The 23,862-nt window shown below is 44.9% G+C and overlaps 3 protein-coding genes across 3 annotated transcripts; 2 read left to right on the forward strand and 1 right to left on the reverse strand.

Annotated features, from left to right (window-relative positions):
• Window positions 1-157: 157 nt before the first annotated feature.
• LOC119341996 (anthocyanidin 5,3-O-glucosyltransferase-like) lies at window positions 158-2,124 on the forward strand. The gene has a single exon (XM_037613841.1). It carries the CDS (start codon window positions 274-276, stop codon window positions 1,726-1,728), a length of 1,455 nt encoding a protein of 484 aa, XP_037469738.1. The 5' UTR covers window positions 158-273; the 3' UTR covers window positions 1,729-2,124.
• A 7,782-nt stretch (window positions 2,125-9,906) lies between these two features.
• LOC119335882 (pathogenesis-related protein 1-like) lies at window positions 9,907-10,383 on the forward strand. Its single transcript, XM_037607935.1, has one exon. It carries the CDS (start codon window positions 9,907-9,909, stop codon window positions 10,381-10,383), a length of 477 nt encoding a protein of 158 aa, XP_037463832.1.
• Window positions 10,384-14,427: 4,044 nt separating this feature from the next.
• On the reverse strand, window positions 14,428-15,867 carry LOC119341212 (UDP-glucuronate 4-epimerase 1-like). Its single transcript, XM_037613079.1, has one exon. The coding sequence runs from the start codon at window positions 15,865-15,867 to the stop codon at window positions 14,536-14,538; it is 1,332 nt and encodes a 443-aa protein (XP_037468976.1). The 3' UTR covers window positions 14,428-14,535.
• Between the last annotated feature and the right edge of the window lie 7,995 nt (window positions 15,868-23,862).

Consider the following 23,862-nt stretch of genomic DNA (forward strand, 5'->3'; position numbering starts at 1 on the left):
GTATGAACTGAAGCGAAGTGGTGGAGCCGTCTGTGCGGTGAAATGATTTGAATCTGACCTTCACCGGTGGATGGATGCTATTCAGTCACAATCGGTGCCGTTGCTCTCTGGCACCAAAGAATTGGAGGCACCACCTCCGCACCGAACTTTGCTACCGCAGCGACGGGACGCCATGTCGACCACGGCTTCAAATTCCCGCTAGGCTCCGGTGGTGCCACTGCTGGTGAGGCATCAGTAACCCGGGAGCGCGCCAGTCGGTGTCCACGATCTCCAATGGAGAAGACCATCGTCCTGTACCCCGGCCTCGGCGTGGGCCACTTCAACCCCATGATGCAGCTCGCCGCCGCGCTCCTGGACCACGGCTACGCCGTCTCCGTCGCGCTCATCGGCCACGACTCCCTGGCCGCCGCCGTCCGCCGGGTCGCCTCCTCCATGCCGTCCGTCCGGATCCACGCGCTCCCGCCCGTCCAGGACCAGCCCGCCTTGGCGCTCGACGGGCCGTCGTCGCTCCTCCTCTCGTACCTCCGCCTCCTGGACCGCTACAACGGCCGGCTCCACGACCTGCTCTGCTCCGCCCGCCGCGCCCATGCCGTGATCTTCGACTCGCTATCGGTCGGAGCGCTGGGCGTCGCCGAGGAGCTCGGTATCCCCGCCTACGTCTTCTATACCTCCTGCGCGTCCACCCTCCTCGCCTCCATACAGCTTCACTCCGTCCTCGGTGATGGCGAGAGCCGTCGGAAAGGCTTTAGGGAGATAGGAGATAGCCCCGTCGAGTTCTTCGGCCTCCCGCCCGTGCCGGCTTCGCACCTGCTCGCCGAGCTGCTCGAGGACCCGGAGAGCGACGCGTACAAGGCGACGATGGCCGCCATGTACCGGATCCCGGAGGCCAGCGGCATCCTGGTGAACACTTTCGAGTCGCTGGAGGCTCGGGCTGTGGCGGCTCTCAGGGACCCTCGGTGTCTCCCCGGACGGGTCTTGCCTCCGGTGTACTGCGTCGGGCCTCTCATCGGGAGCACGGCCGACGGCGAGGCAACTTCACCGAGGCACGAGTGCCTTGCGTGGCTCGACGGGCAACCCGACCGCAGCGTCGTGTTCCTCTGCTCCGGGAGCATGACGAGCTGGGGACTCCAGTCGGAGGAGCAGCTCAGGGAGATCGCCGTCGGCCTGGACAACTCCGGCCACCGGTTCCTCTGGGTCGTGCGAGCCCCCGGCGGCGACGGCGTCCCAGATCTCAGCGCGCTCCTGCCGGACGGGTTCTTGGAGCGCACGGACGGTCGCGGCCTCGTCATCAAGCTGTGGGCGCCGCAGGTCGACGTGCTCCGCCACAGGGCCACCGGCGCGTTCGTGACGCACTGCGGGTGGAACTCGGCGCTGGAGGGCGTCACGGCCGGCGTGCCGATGCTTTGTTGGCCGATGTATGCGGAACAGAGGATGAATAAGCTCTTCATGGTTGAGGAGATGAGGGTCGCCGTGGAGATGGTGGGGTGGCAGCAGGGGCTCGTCAAAGCCGGCGAGGTGGAGGGCAAGGTAAGGATGATCATGGAGGCTGAGGAGGGCAGGGAACTAAGGGCGCGAGCGGCGGCGCAAAAGGAAAGCGCCGCTGTGGCGTGGAACGACGGCGGCTCGGGGCGCGCGGCGCTTGCCCAGTTCCTGGCGGAAGTGGACAGCCGACAGCCGCTGGCTCGCGACGGGGAAGCTATCGATGGTGAGCTTTGGCAACCAGTGTGACGCACGCTCTTGCGGATGCGGTTCCGGTGATCGACCACTTTAGCTGATTTCAGTCTGCTGATTTTTAGTTTTGTGGTCAGTTGATTTTCTGGCCGTTGAATTGTGCTTTAAGATTTGTGCAGTATTTTTTTTTGCCACGCTTTTGCTGCTCGTACTAGGCATCTATTTGGGTCAGTCGATTTTCTTCTTGAGCTGTATTTTGGTGTGTGCATGCTTTTCTCCATGGGCTTGCTTTTGTTTTCTGCATGTGTAAGCTTTTATTTTTCTATTTTTCAGTTGATTGTTTTTCTTTACGTGTATTTCCGGATGTTGAGTGTGTGTAAATGTATACATATAAGTGCTACATGTACAAATTACATTATTGTATGGAAACTTCACTCTTATATATTTATTCTACATATTATAAAAAGTGCATTTTTGTGCTAATTGTTTTCATTTTCTTTATTCTTTTAAGGGAAATACCAATGCTAATTGTTTTGTGCTAATTTTTTGCTAATTAAATACATTTGTCTATTATTATGTGTATGCATGCACGAAAGTACTATACAATATGTGTGTAAATTCTACTAGACCCCTAAAGTTGCATTGTTATATCTGTATTCGCCACATATTATAAAAAGTGCAATTTCACTATAAAGTTGTGTGCAAGTTTTTCTTTATTTTTTTTATTCTTAAGGGTAATACCAATGTCATTAATTTACTCTCTCTTATAAAATTGTATTTGTTTTATTATATTTAGTAAGTATACACGCAGCTTTGATACACCATGTGTGTAAATTATAGTAGGGAGCAAAAATTGCACTGTATATGCTTATTTCTGCAAATTACAAAAGTGTGAATTCAGGGCATACTTGTGTGCAAGTTATTTTTTTATTTTCCTTCTTCTTAAAGGGTTTCATTTTTCCCTAGAAAACTTCATTACTTTGTTTTTGTTTTTATATTTTCTTTCTTCTTAAAGGGTTTTATTCTTACATAGAAAACTTCATTATTTGTTTTAGTTTTAGTTTTAGTATTTTTTTCTTTACTTAAAGGGTTTCATTCTTCCATAGAAAACTTCATTTTTTTTGTTTCAGTTTTTCTTTCCTTTCTTCTTAAACGTTTCATTCTTCCATAGAAAACTTCATTATTTTGTTTTTGTTTTAGTTTTTGTTTTCTTTCTTCTTAAAGGGTTTCATTTTACCTTAGAAAACTTTTTTATTTTTTATTTTTTTCTTCCTAAAGGGTTTCAATCTTCCCTAGAAAATTTCACTATATAGTTTTTGATTTTTATTTTCTTTCTTCTTAAAGGGTTTTATTCTTCCCCAGATAAATCCATTTTTTTATTTTAATTTTAAATTTTTCATTTTCTTTTCTAACGGTAATACCAATATTGTTCCACTATTATATGGTTATTCTTTTGTATTATAAAAAACGCTATTTTGTGTAAAATGTGTGCAATTGTTTTTTCATTTTTCATTATTTTCATCATGTTCTCTTAAGAGGTAATACAAACACCAATAATTCATTCATTTTTAGACAACTTCATTTTTTTCATGTGTATGTATACACGCAAATACTAAAATATGCGTGTAAATAAAATTTTATCTGTAAATGGACTGCAATTTTTTCATTATTTATTTTAGCTTTGTTTTCATTTTCTTCCTTACAAAACTTATAGTTTGATTTTGTTTTATTTTTTATTTCATTTTCTTTCTTCTTTAAGGATAATACAATGCCACTAATTCATTCCGTGTTAAAAAACTTTTTTCGTTGCAAAATTCTACTATTATATGCTTATTCTTGCATATTATAAAAAGTACAATTTCTGTCATTATGTGTTTTATTTGTTTCATTTTCTTTCTTCTTAAAGGGTAATGCCAATGCCACTAATTCATTCTCCTTTTGAACACTACATTTTTTATTTAGTTTTATTTTATTTGCTTCTTCTTTAATGGTAGTAACAACTCCACAAATTCATTCCTTCTTATGGAACTTTCTTTTTGTGAAAATTCCACTATTATAAGCTTATTTTTGCCTATCATAAAAAGTCGCAATATGTGTTGTGTGCAAGTTTGTTCATTTTTTGTTTTAATGTGTCTGATTTTCTTCTTCTTAAAGGGTAATGCCAATGCGACTAGTTCATTCTACCTTAGAAAACTTTATATTTTGATTTTATTTTAGTTTTTATTTCATTTCTAGCCTTCTCAAAGGGTGATACCTATGCAACTAATTCATTCCCCCTTAGAAAACTTCATTATTTCTATTTGGCTTAAGTTTCTATTTTATTGTCCTTCTTTAAGAGTAATACCGATGCAACCAAGTCATTCCCTCTTAGGAACCTTTTTTTGTGAATATTCCACTACTATACGTTTATTCTTGCATATTATAAAAGGTCGCAATTCATTAGTAAAATGTGTGCAAATTTTTTCCATATTATTTTATCTTCATTTTCTTTCTTCTTAAAGGGTAATACTAATGTTACTAATTCATTATTCCTTAGAAATCTTCATATTTTGATTTTGTTTGATTTTTTTTTCATTTTCTTCTTCTTGAAGGACAATACAATTGATCTTAGTTCATTCCTCCTTAAAAAAAAATTCTTGCAGAACTACACTACTATATGCCTATTATTGCCTATTATTAAAAACACAATTTATTTGTAAATTATGTGCAATTTCTGTCATTATTTTGTTATTTTAGTTTTCATTTTATTTTCTTACCATTGCTTCTAATTTATTCCTATTTCGAAAGCCTATTTTGTTTTAGTTTTATTTTAGTACAATAGTATTGGACATTCAAAACCTGGTGTGTGGCCTTCTGTCCAAGGTCTGACTTTGTCCTGATCCAAAAGGAGTAATCTATCATGAGATCAAAACTTTTAATAGACTAAAATTCAGTGACGATGTTGCCTTTTTGTACTGTCATAGGAAGAGACCGTAGTAAATAGACTAGGCCCTGGCAGGTTTCGCTGAATGCTTTGCCAGCTGCTGTACCCATGAGTTTGGGCCTTTGGGCAGCACATTTGGACGTTTGGTGACCCTGAAAGTTAACAAAAATGTTTTTTTCTCTATCCTAAGAAAAACTGACTGATCCAAATTATAATTTCAGTTGACTGACTGTTAGTCGCTCCCGTGATCGACCCTCCCCCAACTTGGAAATACTGCTTGCGGCATACAATCATCATGTAATTCGACCCGAGTCTCCTACGGATCGAGTTCATTGGTAGTTTTGAAAATACTTATCAGAGAAATGGATAAAAATGGATGTACGTGAAACTAAATATGTCTAGATACATTCATTTTTGATTCTCAAAAAGAAAAAAGAAAGATACATCCATTTCTTCGATAAGACGGAGGGAGTATAACACAAGTTTTCCTTACATGCATCTTATATACCTAACTAGTTCATCACCACTACCTCAATTATCTTAACATGCACACATGCCACCTCATCAAAAGCCCACCACAACATGCATCTGAAAAGGTTTCCCATTATTAATTGATTCAATGCGCACATCTCACCTCAACACACATGCCACCTCATCAAAGATCCGCTCTACATGCGTGGATTGTTTCCCATTATATTATGCCACTTATATTCAAATTATTTTTTGATTACACAATAATAAAATATACTCCCTCCATTCCTTTATCTAATGTGTATATTTTTGGGCATGGTGACCAAGGCAACAAATTATTGATACATTTGTACAAAATTACCCTTGTTAAATACTAGCAAGTAAATCAGTTAGGCTTTGAAAGAAAGAGATACAGGCAATCAGGGGAGAGATACTTTCCTTCTTTTTCTATAAAGAGAGATACAGACAATCGGGAGAGAGATACTATCCTTTTTTCTACAGGGATAAAAAAAGGGATTATGAGGACTTAGAAGAAATGCACCTTACATTGTGGAATTTTGTCAAAAACAAATACACCTTATATAAAGGAACGGAGGGAGTAGTATATAATACATATTTTTAGTTTTAGTTCATATATTATTAATTCAATTATAATATGCATTTTTAGTTTTAAGTTCATATATTATTAATTCAATTATTCATGTTTCATATATTCAAATCGCAATCGCTTCTTACACCAACGGGCGGTGTCTTCTCTAGTTTTCGTAAATCCATGTTTGATTTCTCACAACTTCTATTTTTTGGAAACAAATTCTACAGTGGACATAAGTTCAAATAAAAATAAAGGATTCCCACAAATCAGTTGTTAGATTTTTAACCATGGCAAATTAGACATTTTTAATAGCAAATTATGTCGGCAATAACCCGAGGATGACCAGATTTGCCATGTTTGTTGAAGGAAGTTGCATGCTCCTAACAATGTAATTTTCCATAAAAACATCATATTTGCTGTGGTTAAAAATCTGACGCCAAATTTTTAACATTACAAAAATAATATGAAGCTCTCATGGTTCCAAACCCTAGACCCGCATGTTCCGAGCAGATCAAAGTTTTGATCTTTGGTTTGCGTTCTCTTTTCACCCTTGGCCTAGATGGCCGAATTTCAACCATTTCAAATATTTCAGCAAAATATTGGACGAAATTGCTAAGAACAAGTTTTGTATTTTTGAACGAAATTTAACCAAAATTTGGCTGAAATTTGAACAAAATTTGACAAAAATTTGGCTGAAATCTGAACAAAATTTGAAATCAAATAGAGCATAAATATATCATCCCAACAACGCCCTCAAGACTAATCATATAATCTTTAGCAAATTAGCTTTAGGGATTAAAAACTACATCGGTCCAACATAACCTTCACACATTAGTTCTAAACTTGGCAGTACAGCCTTAATGATGACCCCGAACCTTAATGATGGCATCCAACATCACCTTATTAGTCGAACCTCAATTCCAAACCATCACCGGGCAGTTCAAATTTTAAATACTTCAGTACATCCAATAGACTTTAAAGGATTACACACAGAAACAACAACTCCAACAGACAACCATCAAAGCATCACATTGAAACAACGGCTCCATAAGAAAACTATTAAAGCATGGACATAGGGAGGTATTGTTCCATTGAAAATGCTCCAAGCTTCTAGGTTCCAACTAGCATCGGAACAACTAGGAATCACTTAAAGACAAATATTGTACACAGTGTGCATAAACGCAAACTAGAGTTTCCCAACTCACCTCATTTTAAAATAATATATGTACTTCAATGCTTAGAATTGTGTCTCGTATGTGTTAACGACTTAAAACAATATTATACTACAAGATTTCTTATCTATTTTAAAACTATTTTTTGGACATATTAATATCAAAGCAAACTTTCATAAAGAAAGGAAACATGCAAAAAATAAAATGGAAGGGCTTGAGTTAGATCAGATTGCTTGATAATGGGTTTGCTTATGTTGGATTACTAGAGATATAGTTTTGAGTTTGAGAAAGCATATAGTTGTTGATTTCTCCATACTATTTTACCAACAGGAGGGGGCAAAAGAGGTCCTCTCTTGTTTATGTTAGTCCAACAGTGTATACGGACTTGTGATATGGGACTAGAAACTTAGTTACTTTCTTTTTTACTTAGCCAAACGAGGCCTTAATGCATATAGAGTAGTAGAACAAACAACTACTTAAACAATAAACTAATGTACAACAAGCTAGTTAAAGAACAACCGCTTAGAACATATATAACAAGCTCTAATTAACCTATGAACTAGCAGATCCAAGTAAATAGAACTTTCTAAGTTATCATCATGAATCATAAACATCAAACAGAAGAGACTTACAAGAAGATTTTTGTTAATTATATTATTTTCTTTTCAGGAAAAGAACATGGTAGAAGCTGTTGACGTCCTTGGTCTTCTTGACTAGCCGTCCAGATCTATGGGTCTCCAAATTGCCATCGCTTGGTGGTGTCTCCTTTTCCACTTGAATTTGTGTCTCCTTTAACACTTGCATTTGCGCATGTTGCTGATCTTGCATTGATGGATCATCTTCATCATCCTCACACACCCCATCATTATCCTCACTCTCATTATAAACATTTTCATTCTCTTCGTCATCATCCTCACTCTCAGTGTTTACATACTCATTCTCTTCATCACCATTCCTATTTCTTTTCTTTCTATTAACCTTTGTACCAACATAGGAAGCTTTGCTGCTTGAGTTGGGACGCCTTATTTTCTCAATAATAACACTAGCAACATCAGCTCCATCCATGATTGGATCCTCTTCATCCTCATTCAACCACTCCATTACTGGGTTTGTTTCACTGAACATTATTGTATCCATTAGCAATGCACTTGGATCAATTTCTTTATCTATATCTTCTGTGATGTGTAATTTTTTTTGAATGCAGTGGACCGGAACTTACCAGAAAAACTATTACAGATATGGTGATCCAAGCACAATTTTGGGAACGTCTATGTCTCACTTTGTGCAAACTAGGATGCTAACCCACGATCAGGTCAACGGGCTTGCCCAGTATCCTATCTGATTGCACGTATTTTGTGCAGCCTACGCACAATTCGATGGTTCCCTAGAGAAGACATACAACTTGTTGTTGCTTTTACCTTTTTGTTTTTTCTCCTCATATATACATATCTGAAAAAAATTATTTCATACTTTACTAAAATAGTCATTTTGTATTAAAAAAATATTCATCAGGGTATTACAAAAATTTCTTAGTATAGCTAGAAATTGTCCACAGTGCACAGAAACAATTCATCATGTATTCAAAATGTTCATTGCGTATTTAAAAACTGTACATCATGTATTAAAAATTGTCCATCATGTAATGAAAATATTCATCATGTATTTAAAAATATACATCATGTATTTCAAAAAATATTCACCGTGAAATCCAAAAATGTTCAAAAAATACACATTGTGTAATCCAAAATGGTCATCGTGTATTAAAAAATTGTCCTATGTGTGTCGTGTGTATAAAAAGTGTTCATGGTGTATTGAAATATTCACCGTGTATCTAGAAAAATGCTCAATGTCTATTATAAAATGTAACTATGTATTTAAAAATACTAATCATGTAATCAAAAGAAATTATCATTGCATATTAAAATGTTGTTGTGGATCCAGTAAATGATCAGCACGTATTGAAAATAATAATTCATCATGTATTAAAAAGGGTTTGTCCTACTTAAAAAGGTGTTCATCACATATAAAAAATGTTTACGTATTTTTCAAATGAAATTACATTTTTCTAAGAAAGAAACATTAAGGAAAATTCAAAAATGAAAATATGAAACCAATAACTGAAAAATAGTAAAAGGAGAATGAAATGCAAACAATGAAAAGCACAAGAAAATGTTCTTGTAATTTTAGAAAGTATTCACCATTTTGTATTAGTTCATGTAACTGAAAAATCTCACATTTAAAAAATGAGTTAATATATTTAGTCCAAAAAATGTTAGATGTTTTCAAAAATTAAAAAAAGGAAAAACGGAAAAGAAACAAAACCAACAAAGTAGAATAAAAAGTATAAAAACCCGAACAAACCCTTCCCTACCGCAAGAAAACTAATCCCTGAAAAAATCAAATGGAGAAAACGGTGCCAAACCCTACCTCAGCCAAAGGTCATATCTTATTTGGCGCTTATACAGCCAAATATAGTGTATGATTTGATAAAATCTCAAAGACAAGTATCGTGGGTAGTCTAGTCGTTTCAAACCTTGGTGTGTGTGCAAGACAAAGTATTGCGCAGTTTTTGATTGAATGGGTTCTTTTTTCTTAGTTTGCCACTAGCATTTTGGATGTCTCTGCTTATTTTACGGTAACAAATTTCATCTTTGCATCACGGTAGCGCTTGATCCTAGCTAGTCATGATAAACTCAGGTTTCAAGTTTGTTTGCACATGAGGCCTAGTGTACTCTTCTAAAAAAAATGGGGGCCTAGTGTACCCGAGGGGATGAACGATGCATGTGGCAGACTGGTAGTTTCTTGTCCGCTTCTTCTTAATTTGAATGACCAGTTCCCAAACCGAGGTCAAGTCTTCTATGTTCAAGAAGAGATATTTAGAGTTTGAGCAAGCAGCCCAAGTAGAGGCTTATAAAAAGTGTTTTCTACGTCGATAGGGGCCTATACAAAGTTGGTAAGCCGTGCCTGTTAGCTCGATCGATATCAAAGCTCGAGGTCCTCGAGGAAGACCTTAAGTAAATCTGCAAAGACACAGTCAGTCAGTCACACAAGTCAATTACGATATAGTGTGTTCGGTCATGGCAACACAGAAGCTAGCCATGGCTATGGCCATCTCCGCCGCGGTCCTGGCCGGTGCCCTCTCCCAGAACTCCCCGGAGGACTACGTCAGGCTCCACAACGCCGCTCGCGGGGCGGCTGGCGCCCAACCGGTGGCATGGGACGACGAGGTGGCGCGGGAAGCCGGGAAGCGCACTGAGCGCGGCTGTGGGCTCCGTAGGCCGGACGGCGCCGGCTACGACGACGAACCCCGCCATCATAGGTATGGCGAGAATCTGTTCCGTGGCCCGCCCGAGAAGGCGTGGAACGCGGGCGACGCGTTGGACGCGTGGACGGCACCGGCGGCGAGGGAGTACGTTCAGGTCGTGTGGCCGGACTCCACCAAGATCGGCTGTGCCCGTGCCGTCTGCGGCCACGGTCGCGGCGTCTTCATAAGTTGCAACTACGAGCCCGCTGGTAATGAACTAATCCGTGCAGAAATTGTCTACACATACTAGCTTTTCTTTTGTGTGGATGCATGTCGACGACAATCGTAAAGTGAGCCTCAGCAACACGTCGCTCATTTGAGTTTAGTCACTTTGCGTATCATTTGAAGACATATGCTTCCATGTAAACCGGTTTTTCTTTTGTGAAAATTTCATGTAAACTTGTTACTTCCTCGGACTAAAGTTGTACTAAAGCTGCAACAAAGTAATGTGGATCGGGGAGAGTACAAAAATTAAAGGAAAAAAAATGCAAAATTGCTTTTGGATAAAGGAAATTAACGTCTAGTTTTTTGTTTGTTTGAGAAAACCTCACCGCGAGGGCAGAGGGTCCTGCAGTTCATTAATAAGAAGAACGCAGATGGTTCAGTTTATAAGGAAAACCGGATAAAAAACCCTAACATTCTCAGTTAATCAGGGATAACCGAATGAAAACCGTAACATTAATGTCTAACTTTAACAATACACGTTTTCGTAAGATTTTTTTGGAAAACCAGTTTTGGATAGTAATTCTGTTAGAGATAAAGTATGCACATACTCTTGTTTAGATGAGGAAACTGGTAAAACATGTTTGACCCATGCGTAAGAAATACGCTAAGCCTTTTCTATAGAAAAAATTAAATCTAATCAGCGTTTTTCCAGAAGCTCCATTGTTTCAATTTTAGAAAAACTAATTTTATTTAAGTTTTTTTAATTGCCATGGAAGCTAGCTTTATATTTACTCAAATAATGATACAACATCCAAAATAAGGCTATTGTCAAAGTTTTAGTTAGTTACAACCTTAAATGTGTTTAGGAAAACTGATTTTAAACTTTGTATCCAAATAACCCCATTGTATAGAAGAAATCGCACCAATCCATGTGTTTAGGCTATTGTGACAAAAAAAAACATATGTATCACATGCCCATGCACGTTGCAGACATTTCTCAGAATTTTCAAGTTCAAGAAGCACATAAAGAATAAATATTGTGAATCCAAGTCCAAATTTCACATGAGTTGTGCGTTTTCTTGGCATGCTGGCAATGTGGCAAATTGTGCTAACAAATTCCCTTATTGCGCTTTTGATACAGTGAATGCGAACTTGAGAAGGGCGGTCCTTCCTGCCATGTGTAGGTTCAACATCAGCCGTTGCTTCAACTGTACCATATGCTAGCTATTGCTGAATGTGTATTTGTATCACCAGCGCCGGCCAATGTACACTGAGAACCTATAATTTTCTTATGCTGGTCTGTTTTTTTTTTTTGAAACGAGGCAAAAAATTTGCCATTTTCATTGATTAAGCAGAAGAGAGTTGCCCGGTTAATTAGAGGAAAACCGGACGAAAACCTAGATTACAACCCCCACGGGGCACACACGAACGACCTAGCCACAAACGTCAAACAATCGACCAAAGCGTTGAGGACATGGCAGCTCCGATTTTGCTGAAGAGCTTCACATCGGAAAGTTGCACGCCTCGCACCGACCTAGTCCAAAGTAACACCCGGAAGCACCGCCCGCTGAAAACCACCCTCATGGAGTCATCGTTGCCGCAATGGCACCGCCGACCGCAGCTCCGACTTCTCTGTCACAGCATGAAACCAACATTGGCGCACTGGACCGTCCACATCAGAAGGACAAGCCACGACCCAGCTCCTCTCTCCACCATCGTCGTCGCCACACGAGTCGCAGCGCCAAACCGCCCACATCGCCGGACGGAGACCAGCCGACCGCAATGCTGTGCACGTCCAGCCTGCCGGAAGCACCAAAGGAACCAAGATCTTCAAGACGACACCCTAAAAAGGGAAAACGACGCTGAAGACGACGCCGCCACCCGACCCTGCAGCAGGATCTTGGCTTTCAACTAAAGATCTTGATCCGGGAGTTGAGGATGCGCAGATCTCCCCTCCGACACCTCCAAGGAGGATAGTGACGCCCACAGGCGCCGTCGCCGCCGACCGGCAAGCATCGGCTAGGCTTTCACCCGAAGTAGCACAACCACCACTCCAACGCAGAACCTCCGCTGGTCCACGCACCCCAACGCAGCGAGCACGCCAACGCTACGCAAGGCCACCTCCTTCCTCGTCGCCGACAGACGCAGACGAGCCAGAACAAACCAATCGCAGTCAGATCTGGCACCCACACTCGCTGCACTGCTGTGAGCCGCCCACAACCACTGCGTCACCTGAGCCGGATGGGAGGGCTGCCACCCCGCCCCTGATCCGCCAGGCCGAGCCGCCGAACGGCCGCTCAAAGCCCTCCACATCGAGCCACCGACGCAGACGAGCCGAATCCCGCCGCAGCCGGCGAGATCCATAGGCCGCCACCTCCTAGGCACGCAACGCGCTGAGACGGCAGGAGCCGAGAAGCGCAAGGAGCGCGTGAAGCCGATGCGACTCGACGCCCAGGCAGACCACGACAGCGCCGGAGCAGCCACACGGCGCAGCAGACAGGAGCCGAGCCTCCTCCACCACGAGACCCCGCCGCCAGGCAGAGAGAAGGCCCCGCCGCCGCCGTCCACTGCGCGGGCTTAGCCCGGCTGCGTCCTCCGGCGACGGCGAGGTGAGGGAAGGGGGCGGGGAGGGGCCCGGCGGCGCTAGATCGGTGATTCCGCCCGAGAGGCGACGCGGGGGACGGGGTCCAAGACAGCGCGTCTCTTTTCCTATGACATCCAAGTGAGTGATGACATTGCTGGTCTGTTTTCACCATCAATTCTCTGATTGACACTTGTGCTACAAGAATAGCTAAAAGTTTGTTGCTTCAATTGACGCAAAAAGTTTTTTTTTTTTGCGAGGGAATTCATGCAAAAAGTTACATTCTTGAAATTAAAAGATCTTTGTTTTAAGTTAAGTTCATGCTCAAGTGATATGAAATTTTTGCTTTTAAGATGCACAATACTAGGTGGTTACCCTGATCGATTGATGTAATAGCCGTAAGAAGAAAAATATGTGCAAAATTGTTTCTCCGCCTGCTTCTTCCTCTCCAGCAAGAAGTAAACGGCTAGGATTACTGACTTGGATCTTTTCTAGTTTGGCAAAAGAACTGGAATATAAAAAGATTCTTATCATGTATGCCCTAGAAGGCCGATCTCAAATTTTCACATCTACTCTCTCCGTTCCTAAATATTTGTCTTTCTAGATATTTTAATAAGTGACTACATATGGAGCAAAATGATTGAATCTCACTTAAAATATGTCTATATACATTCTTATGTGATAGTCCAATTAAAATATCTAGAAAGACAAATATTTAGGAACGGAGGGAGTATACACTTTTGGAAAAGTCTCAAAAATCCATGGTGCTAGAAAATATCAATTAACATGACTTGTAAGGCCATGCTTGCGAAGACTATAAAGTTTCACGATTTGTAGCTTTCCATGGTGAGTTTATTTAGCCCGAGGTTTACATTTGCTGCTTCGAGGGCGGACTTAACTAAGACATGAAACTCGGTGAACGTGTTGTGGTGACAAACAAAATTTAAGTTGGTAACAAACCATGTTGAGTTAAGTGTCATTTTATGATGCTAAATAGCTTGTCTATGACAAAAGTGATTTATCATAGATATCAACTGACACTCCCATGAATACCTAGATTTAATGAAGCGGTTTATTTTGGTGGTTCTTAAGACAATAGTTCCAGGAGCTGGTTTTCAAAAAATTCCGTTGCTTTGGTAAGCACCGTTTCCAGAAGAAGGAAAAAACCCAAATGATAAGTGTCACACGTCAGGTGCGTGGCACTCCAATCCTGACGTTTTTTGATGGCAATTTCTGTCACGCAAGGATGATAAATTCCAATGACATACGACAGGTTTCTGTCAAAAACAAACTACAGCACGAAAGTTGCCATGCTTATCAACTAAAGTTGTCATCCTCGCTGAACTAAACTTGTTATCGAAAGCATTCGAAGTTGGCATGTGCTCGTATCTGACGTTCGACACATATCAGGGTCCCAAAAATTTGTGGGTGATATGTAATCAGTTTCAAAAAAGAAAACATAGTGAGAAAAACGCTAGCCCGATATCGTTGTCCAGAAAAGAATTCTTCCTCGTATTTCCTCAAAAATTAAAGAAACAAGAATGGCCAGTCTTCGATCAGAGAGTGGAGGACCCAGCCACGCAAAAAATAAAAGTACAAACATACATACATATGTACGACTACATACATACACCAATGCTAATATACCATGAGTCATCACAAGTTGTTGAAGGCCTGCGTTCCCCGGTTGTACCCGTAGTAGGAGAGGTACCACCGGACGAACTTCTTGAGCCCCATCTCGAGGCTGGTGGTGGGCTTGTACCCGAGCTGCTCCCGCGCCAAGCTGATGTTGGCGTGCGTGAAGGGCACGTCCCCGTTCCCGGGCATCTCCACCACGTTCCTCTTGGCGTTCACCCGCAGGTACCTCTCCAGGATCGACACCAGCGTCGGCACCGTCACCGGCGCCGTGTTCCCCAGGTTGAAGATCCTGTACGGCGCCGGCCCGCGCTTCCTCCCGCCCGTCCCCGTGCTCCGCCCCGCCGTGTCCAGCGACGCCAGGCACCCCCTCACGATGTCGTCGATGTAGGTGAAGTCCCGGGCGAGGTCCACGTGGTCCCTGCCCCGGTACACGGTGATCGGCTTCCCCTGGAGGATGTTGCGGGTGAAGGAGAAGTAGGCCATGTCCGGCCGCCCCCAGGGCCCGTACACGGTGAAGAAGCGCAGGCCGGTCACGGACAGGCCGTAGATGTGGTTGTAGGTGTGGGTGATCTCCTCGCCGGCCTTCTTGGTCGCCGCGTAGAGGGACGCCGGCCGGTCGGTGCGGTGCGCCTCCGAGAAGGGCACGGCGTCGTTGAGCCCGTAGACGGAGGAGGAGGACGCCCACACCACGGCCGGCTGCGGGTCCGCCTCCTTGCACGCCTCCAGCAGGGACACCAGCCCCGCGATGTTGGAGTGCACGTAGGACGCCGGGTTCTCCATGGCGTACCGCACCCCAGCCTGTGCCGCCAGGTGGAGGACGTGCGTGAAGGGCACCACGTCGAAGAGCTTGGTGAGCAGGCGGCCGTCGTTGATGTCGCCCTCCACCACGAACACGCCGTGCGACGCCAGCAGCGCGCGCCGGGCCTTCTTCAGCGACGGGTCGTAGTACTTGTTGAAGTTGTCGATGCCCACCACGCCGTCGCCGCGCTTCCGGAGGGCCAGCGAGCAGTGCGTGCCCACGAACCCGGCGGCGCCGGTCACCAGCACGGACAGCCCCGCGCCCTCCGCCGACCCGGGCGGCCGGCGGGGCGACGCCGACGCGCGGATCTGCCGCTCCCAGTGCAGCCCGCCCCAGGACGCGGCAAAGTAGCGCGACGAGGTATCCACGAAGGAGTGGAAGCTGAGGTACGTGGCCGTCATGGCCACGAGGAAGAGCGCCCACAGGAACATGGTGCCCGTGGAGGCGAAGCACCGGTGCAGCTGCCGGGTCATGGCCCCCGCCCGCTCGATCTTCACCTTGCCCGGCGTCGACGGCAGCATGTCCTCCTCCTCCTCGGCTAGCACCCGCATCCTCTGCTCATGCAAGCAAATGAAAAAAAAGAAAGAGGAGACCAACGGGCGGCCGGCCGGCCGGCGGCGGCGGTGGGCTCCTCTTATCGGTGGGATCGGTCGATCGATCCTGCTGTTGTGTCGACCGCGGCAGCGCTCGACCGGTCAGCTCCTCGTCGCAACAATGGACCGAATGTGTGCCTCCGCTGAGGTGGTCGATCTCGTTGCGCGAGCGCTGTCGCCGATCATTCTCGTTCCAAGAAATTCCCGGCGCCTGCTTAGGAGGGCGTGGGTTATAAATAGGGTGGTTTTGTGTTTCGGGGCTCGGCGATGTTGGTGGACATCCCTGTAATTTAGCCTGGTGTATTTTTAGCCTCCTGTGTGAAGACAAGAGGAAGACAAGAGAAGAATGGATGCTCTTGTTTGCTATGCTCATGGCGGCATGGTCATACATATGTGTGAGCTCATTTGTAGAAGTTTGGGATATGGTATCAACTATCAGTTTCGCTAAGTCTAACCCGACTGAGGCTTCGTTGATTTTGCATGAAGATTTGTACAAAAATTTCTTTTTAGTTTTTTAGTTTTTTTTCTTCTTCTATACTACTTCCTCCGTTCCTAAATAATTATCCTTTTAGAGATTTTAAATGGACTACACATACGGATGTATATAGACATATTTTAGAATGTAGATTCAATTATTTTGCTTCATATGTAGTCACTTGTTGAAATGTTTAAAAAGACAAATATTTAGAAACGGAGGGAGTATATCACTGATTAAGTCTCAGTCGACTAAAACTTAGCCACATCCAACGACTATGTGTGCATGTGAGTAAATAACCAAAAACTATCATAAGTGGAGCAACCGTCGCAAAAGAAAACACCATCATAATTCAGAGCGTCGACAGCCGGACGCCCAAACCTGCCTCATAATCCCGGACGGACGGCCCGATCAGTGACCGATCACAAAAAAACGACTCAGACGGGCGCCTCAAACGAGCATCAAACGTCCGGGCTGACTGGTACCCCTCATATCCAGCCCAAATATGGGGCGAATATGGGTAGGTCCGGGCACGTCTGCCACATCGGACTGACGACCAGATCCCACACGAAAACACTTTGAAACCCCGCGGTCCGAATCTCGTCTCCTCCGTCACCGCATGGCGCCGCTCCGACAGGTCGCGTAGTGCTCTACCCCGACTATTTAAGCCGACCGCCGGCGCCGAAACCTTACCCATCCACATCCCCCTCCCCCTCCCCCCCCCGGTCTGCCGCCGTTGTCACTTTCCACTCGCCGTCCACCACAAGTAGTAGCCATGCCCGTACGCCGCCGGGTAAGGAGCTACCCGTATCTAACGTCAGAGTGTTGGCTGCAGCTCCTTGAGCATATCGAGAAAACACGCGAAGCCCGGATCGCCGTGGGGCAACCTCCGACGAGGTGGACCCAGAGGAGGAGTTGGAGGAGGTGGAGGAGGAGGAGGCGGTGGAGGTGGAGGATGACGGGGTCGACGCGGAGCATGAGGAGGAGCTGGAGGAGGATGAGGAGGATGAGGAGGACATGGGGGAGTGGATCTGCAGGAGGAGTAGCAAGCGATCATCGATTCCCTCCGGTCAGAATCTGCGGCGGAGGCCAAGCGCCATCATCTGCAGGAGGCGGAGGCAGGCGGATGTCGACGAGATGCTCGCGTATATGGATGAGTATGAGGAGCCGGAGCCGTACTACGCGTCCATCCACCCGGTGCCCAACACCGACATCGTGGACATCTCCAACGACAAAGCGTAGAGGTTGGCACGATGGTAACATAGAATTTCTTTTGCATGGTTTGGATGGATATAGGGGATGAACTGTGAGGTACTCTGACGCATGGCACCAAGTGTGAGGTGTGATTGATCAGTGCCCGCAGACACGCCCGGTCGCATTCGCGGGCGTTTGGGGGGTGCAGATTTACCAAGTTTGGATGCAGATGCCCTCAGAGGCTTAACAAAACACTATAACTTTTATGGTAATTTTTTCAAAGAATCACCACTTCCCATTAGTGACCGATTCATTCGATGACACATTTATGACCGGGCAGGCCCACATGTTGGCACAATAGTCAACTCCATAACGTTCGACCGGCACATTGTGCATTATGACATGTGGGACCCGCATGTCCGTGTCAATAAAAAATCACCAATCTCATTCTCTCTCTCCCTCCTCAGTCCTCACGACCCCTCTCCCTGCCTGATACACACTGTCGCCGCCATCCTCATGTGCTCGCGTGCGCTGAAGGAAATATGCCCTAGAGGCAATAATAAAGTTATTATTTATTTCCTTATATCATGATGAATGTTTATTATTCATGCTAGAATTGTATTAACCGGAAACATAATACATGTGTGAATACATAGACAAACAGAGTGTCACTAGTATGCCTCTACTTGACTAGCTCGTTAACCAAAGATGGTTATGTTTCCTGACCATGAACAATGAGTTGTTATTTGATTAACGAGGTCACATCATTAGTTGAATGATCTGATTGACATGACCCATTCCATTAGCTTAGCACCTGATCGTTTAGTATGTTGCTATTGCTTTCTTCATGACTTATACATGTTCCTATGACTATGAGATTATGCAACTCCCGTTTGCCGGAGGAACACTTTGGGTGCTACCAAACGTCACAACGTAACTGGGTGATTATAAAGGAGCATTACAGGTGTCTCCAAAGGTAGATGTTGGGTTGGCGTATTTCGAGATTAGGATTTGTCACTCCGATTGTCGGAGAGGTATCTCTGGGCCCTCTCGGTAATGCACATCACATAAAGCCTTGCAAGCATTACAACTAATATGTTAGTTGTGAGATGATGTATTACGGAACGAGTAAAGAGACTTGCCGGTAACGAGATTGAACTAGGTATTGGATACCGACGATCGAATCTCGGGCAAGTAACATACCGATGACAAAGGGAACAACGTATGTTGTTATGCGGTCTGACCGATAAAGATCTTCGTAGAATATGTAGGAGCCAATATGGGCATCCAGGTCCCGCTATTGGTTATTGACCGGAGACGTGTCTCGGTCATGTCTACATTGTTCTCGAACCCGTAGGGTCCGCACGCTTAAGGTTACGATGACAGTTATATTATGAGTTTATGCATTTTGATGTACCGAAGGTTGTTCGGAGTCCCGGATGTGATTACGGACATGACGAGGAGTCTCGAAATGGTCGAGACGTAAAGATTGATATATTGGAAGCCTATATTTGGATATCGGAAGTGTTCCGGGTGAAATCGGGATTTTACCGGAATACCGAGAGGGTTACCGGAACCCCCCGGGAGCTATTTGGGCCATAGTGGGCCTTAGTGGAAAAGAGAAGGAGCTGCCCTAGATGGGCTGCGCGCCACCCACTTCCCCTAGTCCTATTAGGACTAGGAGAGGTGGCCGGCCCCCTCCTCCTCTTTTCCCCTCCGAGGAATCCTAGTTGGACTAGGATTGGAGGGGGAATCCTACTCCCAGAGGGAGTAGGACTCTCCTGCGCCTCCCCCCCTTGGCCTGCCAGCCTCCCCTCCTCTCCTCCTTTATATACGGAGGCAGGGGCACCTCTAAACACACAAGTTGACACAAGTTGATCCACGTGATCGATTCCTTAGCCGTGTGCGGTGCCCCCTGCCACCATATTCCTCGATAATACTGTAGCGGAGTTTAGGCGAAGCCCTGCTGCTGTAGTTCATCAAGATCGTCACCACGCCGTCGTGCTGACGAAACTCTTCCCCGACACTTTGCTGGATCGGAGTCCGGGGATCGTCATCGAGCTGAACGTGTGCTCGAACTCGGAGGTGCCGTAGTTTCGGTGCTTGATCGGTTGGATCGTGAAGACGTACGACTACTTCCTCTACGTCGTGTCATTGCTTCCGCAGTCGGTCTGCGCTGGGTACGTAGACAACACTCTCCTCTCGTTGCTATGCATCACATGATCCTGTGTGCGCGTAGGAAAATTTTTGAAATTACTACGAAACCCAACACGACCCGCATCTCCATAACACTCGACCCAAAATAGGAAGAAGCGCTCATCCAGTTCCTCCGTGAGAACTGGGACATTTTTGCATGGAAGCCCGCTGACATGCCAGGTGTTCCCAGGGGACTGGCTGAGCATCGCCTAAGAGTCGACTCGTCTGCAAAACCAGTCAAAGAGCATCTTCGGCGGTCCGCCGTCCAGAAGAGAAAGGCCATCGGTGAAGAAGTGGCTCGACTGTTGGCGGCAGGATTTATCCGAGAGATATACCACTCCGAGTGGCTCGCTAATGTCGTCATGGTTCCTAAGAAGGACAAGTCGCTCCGAATGTGCATTGATTTCAAGCACATCAACCGGGCCTGCCCGAAAGATCACTTTCCTCTCCCTCGCATAGATCAAATTGTTGACTCGACCGCGGGATGCGAGAGGTTGTCTTTTTTAGATGCTTACTCCGGGTACCACCAGATCCGTCTGTACGGGCCCGATGAGGTAAAAACAGCTTTCATCACTCCATTCGGGTGCTTCTGCTATATCACCATGCCATTCGGCCTCAAGAATGCCGGAGCCACTTTTATGCGAATGATTCAGAAGTGTCTACTCACCCAAATCAGTCGGAATGTGGAAGCTTATATGGATGATATGAAGGAAATATGCCCTAGAGGCAATAATAAAGTTATTATTTATTTCCTTATAATCATGATAAATGTTTATTATTCATGCTAGAATTGTATTTTCCGGAAACATAATACATGTGTGAATACATAGACAAACAGAGTGTCACTAGTATGCCTCTACTTGACTAGCTCGTTAATCAAAGATGGTTATGTTTCCTAACCATGAACAATGAGTTGTTATTTGATTAACGAGGTCACATCATTAGTAGAATGATCTGATTGACATGACCCATTCCATTAGCTTAGCACCTGATCGTTTAGTATGTTGCTATTGCTTTCTTCATGACTTATACATGTTCCTACGACTATGAGATTATGCAACTCCCGTTTACCGGAGGAACACTTTGGGTACTACCAAACGTCACAACGTAAATGGGTGATTATAAAGGAGTACTACAGGTGTCTCCAATGGTCGATGTTGGGTTGGCGTATTTCGAGATTAGGATTTGTCACTCCGATTGTCGGAGAGGTATCTCTGGGCCCTCTCGGTAATATACATCACATAAGCCTTGCAAGCATTACAACTAATATGTTAGTTGTGAGATGATGTATTACGGAACGAGTAAAGAGACTTGCCGGTAACGAGATTGAACTAGGTATTGGATACCGACGATCGAATCTCGGGCAAGTAACATACCGATGACAAAGGGAACAACGTATGTTGTTATGCGGTCTGACCGATAAAGATCTTCGTAGAATATGTAGGAGCCAATATGGACATCCAGGTCCCGCTATTGGTTATTGACCGGAGACGTGTCTCGGTCATGTCTACATTGTTCTCGAACCCGTAGGGTCCGCACGCTTAAGGTTACGATGACAGTTATATTATGAGTTTATGCATTTTGATGTACCGAAGGTTGTTCGGAGTCCCGGATGTGATCACGGACATGACGAGGAGTCTCGAAATGGTCGAGACATAAAGATTGATATATTGGAAGTCTATGTTTGGACATCGGAAGTGTTCCGGGTGAAATCGGGATTTTACCGGGTTACCGGGAGGTTACCGGAACCCCCCGGGAGCCATATGGGCCATCATGGGCCTTAGTGGAAAGGAGAAAGGGGCAGCCCAAGGGGGCTGCGCGCCTCCCCCCTTCCCCTAGTCCTAGTAGGACTAGGAGAGGTGGCCGGCCACCCCTCTCCCTCTTTCCCCATTGGGAATCCTAGTTGGAATAGGATTGGGGGGGGAGTCCTACTCCCGGTAGGAGTAGGACTCCTCCTGCGCCACCTCCTCCTGGCCGGCGCCTCCTCCCCCCTTGGCTCCTTTATATACGGAGGCAGGGGCACCTCTAAACACACAAGTTGACACAAGTTGATCCACGTGATCGATTCCTTAGCCGTGTGCGGTGCCCCCTGCCACCATATTCCTCGATAATACTGTAGCGGAGTTTAGGCGAAGCCCTGCTGCTATAGTTCATCAAGATCGTCACCACGCCGTCGTGCTGACGAAACTCTTCCCCGACACTTTGCTGGATCGGAGTCCGGGGATCGTCATCGAGCTGAACGTGTGCTCGAACTCGGAGGTGCCGTAGTTTCGGTGCTTGATCGGTTGGATCGTGAAGACGTTCGACTACTTCCTCTACGTCGTGTCATCGCTTCCGCAGTCGGTCTGCGTTGGGTATGTAGACAACACTCTCCTCTCGTTGCTATGCATCACATGATCCTGTGTGCGCGTAGGAATTTTTTTGAAATTACTACGAAACCCAACAGTGGCATCCGAGCCTAGGTTATTTATGTTGATGTTATATGCACGAGTAGAACACAAGTGAGTTGTGGACGATACAAGTCATACTGCCTACCAGCATGTCATACTTTGGTTCGGCGGTATTGTTGGACGAGACGACCCGGACCAACCTTACGCGTACGCTTACGCGAGACCGGTTCCCTCGACGTGCTTTGCACATAGATGGCTTGCGGGCGACTGTCTCTCCAACTTTAGTTGCACCAAGTATGGCTACGCCCGGTCCTTGAGAAGGTTAAAACGGAGTCTATTTGACAAACTATCGTTGTGGTTTTGATGCGTAGGTGAGATTGGTTCTTACTTAAGCCCGTAGCAGCCACGTAAAACATGCAACAACAAAGTAGAGGACGTCTAACTTGTTTTTGCAGGGCATGTTGTGATGTGATATGGTCAAAGCATGATGCTGAATTTTATTGTATGAGATGATCATGTTTTGTAACCGAGTTATCGGCAACTGGCAGGAGCCATATGGTTGTCGCTTTATTGTATGCAATGCAATCGCGATGTAATGCTTTACTTTATTACTATGGTAGTGATAGTCGTGGAAGCATAAGATTGGCGAGACGACAACGATGCTACGATGGAGATCAAGGTGTCGCGCCGGTGACGATGGTGATCATGACGGTGCTTCGGAGATGGAGATCACAAGCACAAGATGATGATGGCCATATCATATCACTTATATTGATTGCATGTGATGTTTATCCTTTTATGCATCTTATCTTGCTTTGATTGACGGTAGCATTATAAGATGATCTCTCACTAAATTATCAAGAAGTGTTCTCCCTGAGTATGCACCGTTGCCAAAGTTCATCGTGCCCAGACACCACGTGATGATCGGGTGTGATAAGCTCTACGTCCATCTACAACGGGTGCAAGCCAGTTTTTGCACACGCAGAATACTCAGGTTAAACTTGACGAGCCTAGCATATGCAGATATGGCCTCGGAACACGGAGACCGAAAGGTCGAGCGTGAATCATATAGTAGATATGATCAACATAATGATGTTCACCGATGAAACTACTCCATCTCACGTGATGATCGGACATGGTTTAGTTGATTTGGATCACGTGATCACTTAGAGGATTAGAGGGATGTCTATCTAAGTGGGAGTTCTTAAGTAATATGATTAAATTGAACTTAAATTTATCATGAACTTAGTCCTGGTAGTATTTTGCAAATCATATTGTAGATCAATAGCTCGCGTTGTTGCTTCCCTGTGTTTATTTTGATATGTTCCTAGAGAATATTGTGTTGAAAAATGTTAGTAGCAATGATGCGGATTCGATCCGTGATCTGAGGTTTATCCTCATTGCTGCACAGAAGGATTATGTCCTTAATGCACCGCTAGGTGACAGACCTATTGCAGGAGCAGATGCAGAAGTTATGAACGTCTGGATAGCTCAATATGATGACTACTTGATAGTTTAGTGCACCATGCTTAACGGCTTAGAATCGGGACTTCAGAGACGTTTTGAACGTCATGGACCATATGAGATGTTCCAGGAATTGAAGTTAATATTTCAAGCAAATACCCGAGTTGAGAGATATGAAGTCTCCAACAAGTTCTATAGCTAAAAGATGGAGGAGAATCGCTCAACTAGTGAGCA

The sequence above is a fragment of the Triticum dicoccoides genome, chromosome 7B (assembly GCF_002162155.2).
Source record: "Triticum dicoccoides isolate Atlit2015 ecotype Zavitan chromosome 7B, WEW_v2.0, whole genome shotgun sequence".
In the NCBI taxonomy this organism is placed as follows: Eukaryota; Viridiplantae; Streptophyta; class Magnoliopsida; order Poales; family Poaceae; genus Triticum; species Triticum dicoccoides.

Coding starts and splice junctions, on each gene's coding strand:
- LOC119341996 (XM_037613841.1), top strand. CDS start 274: ATGGAGAAGACCATCGTCCTGTACCCCGGCCTCGGCGTGGGCCACTTC.
- LOC119335882 (XM_037607935.1), top strand. CDS start 9,907: ATGGCAACACAGAAGCTAGCCATGGCTATGGCCATCTCCGCCGCGGTC.
- LOC119341212 (XM_037613079.1), bottom strand. CDS start 15,867: ATGCGGGTGCTAGCCGAGGAGGAGGAGGACATGCTGCCGTCGACGCCG.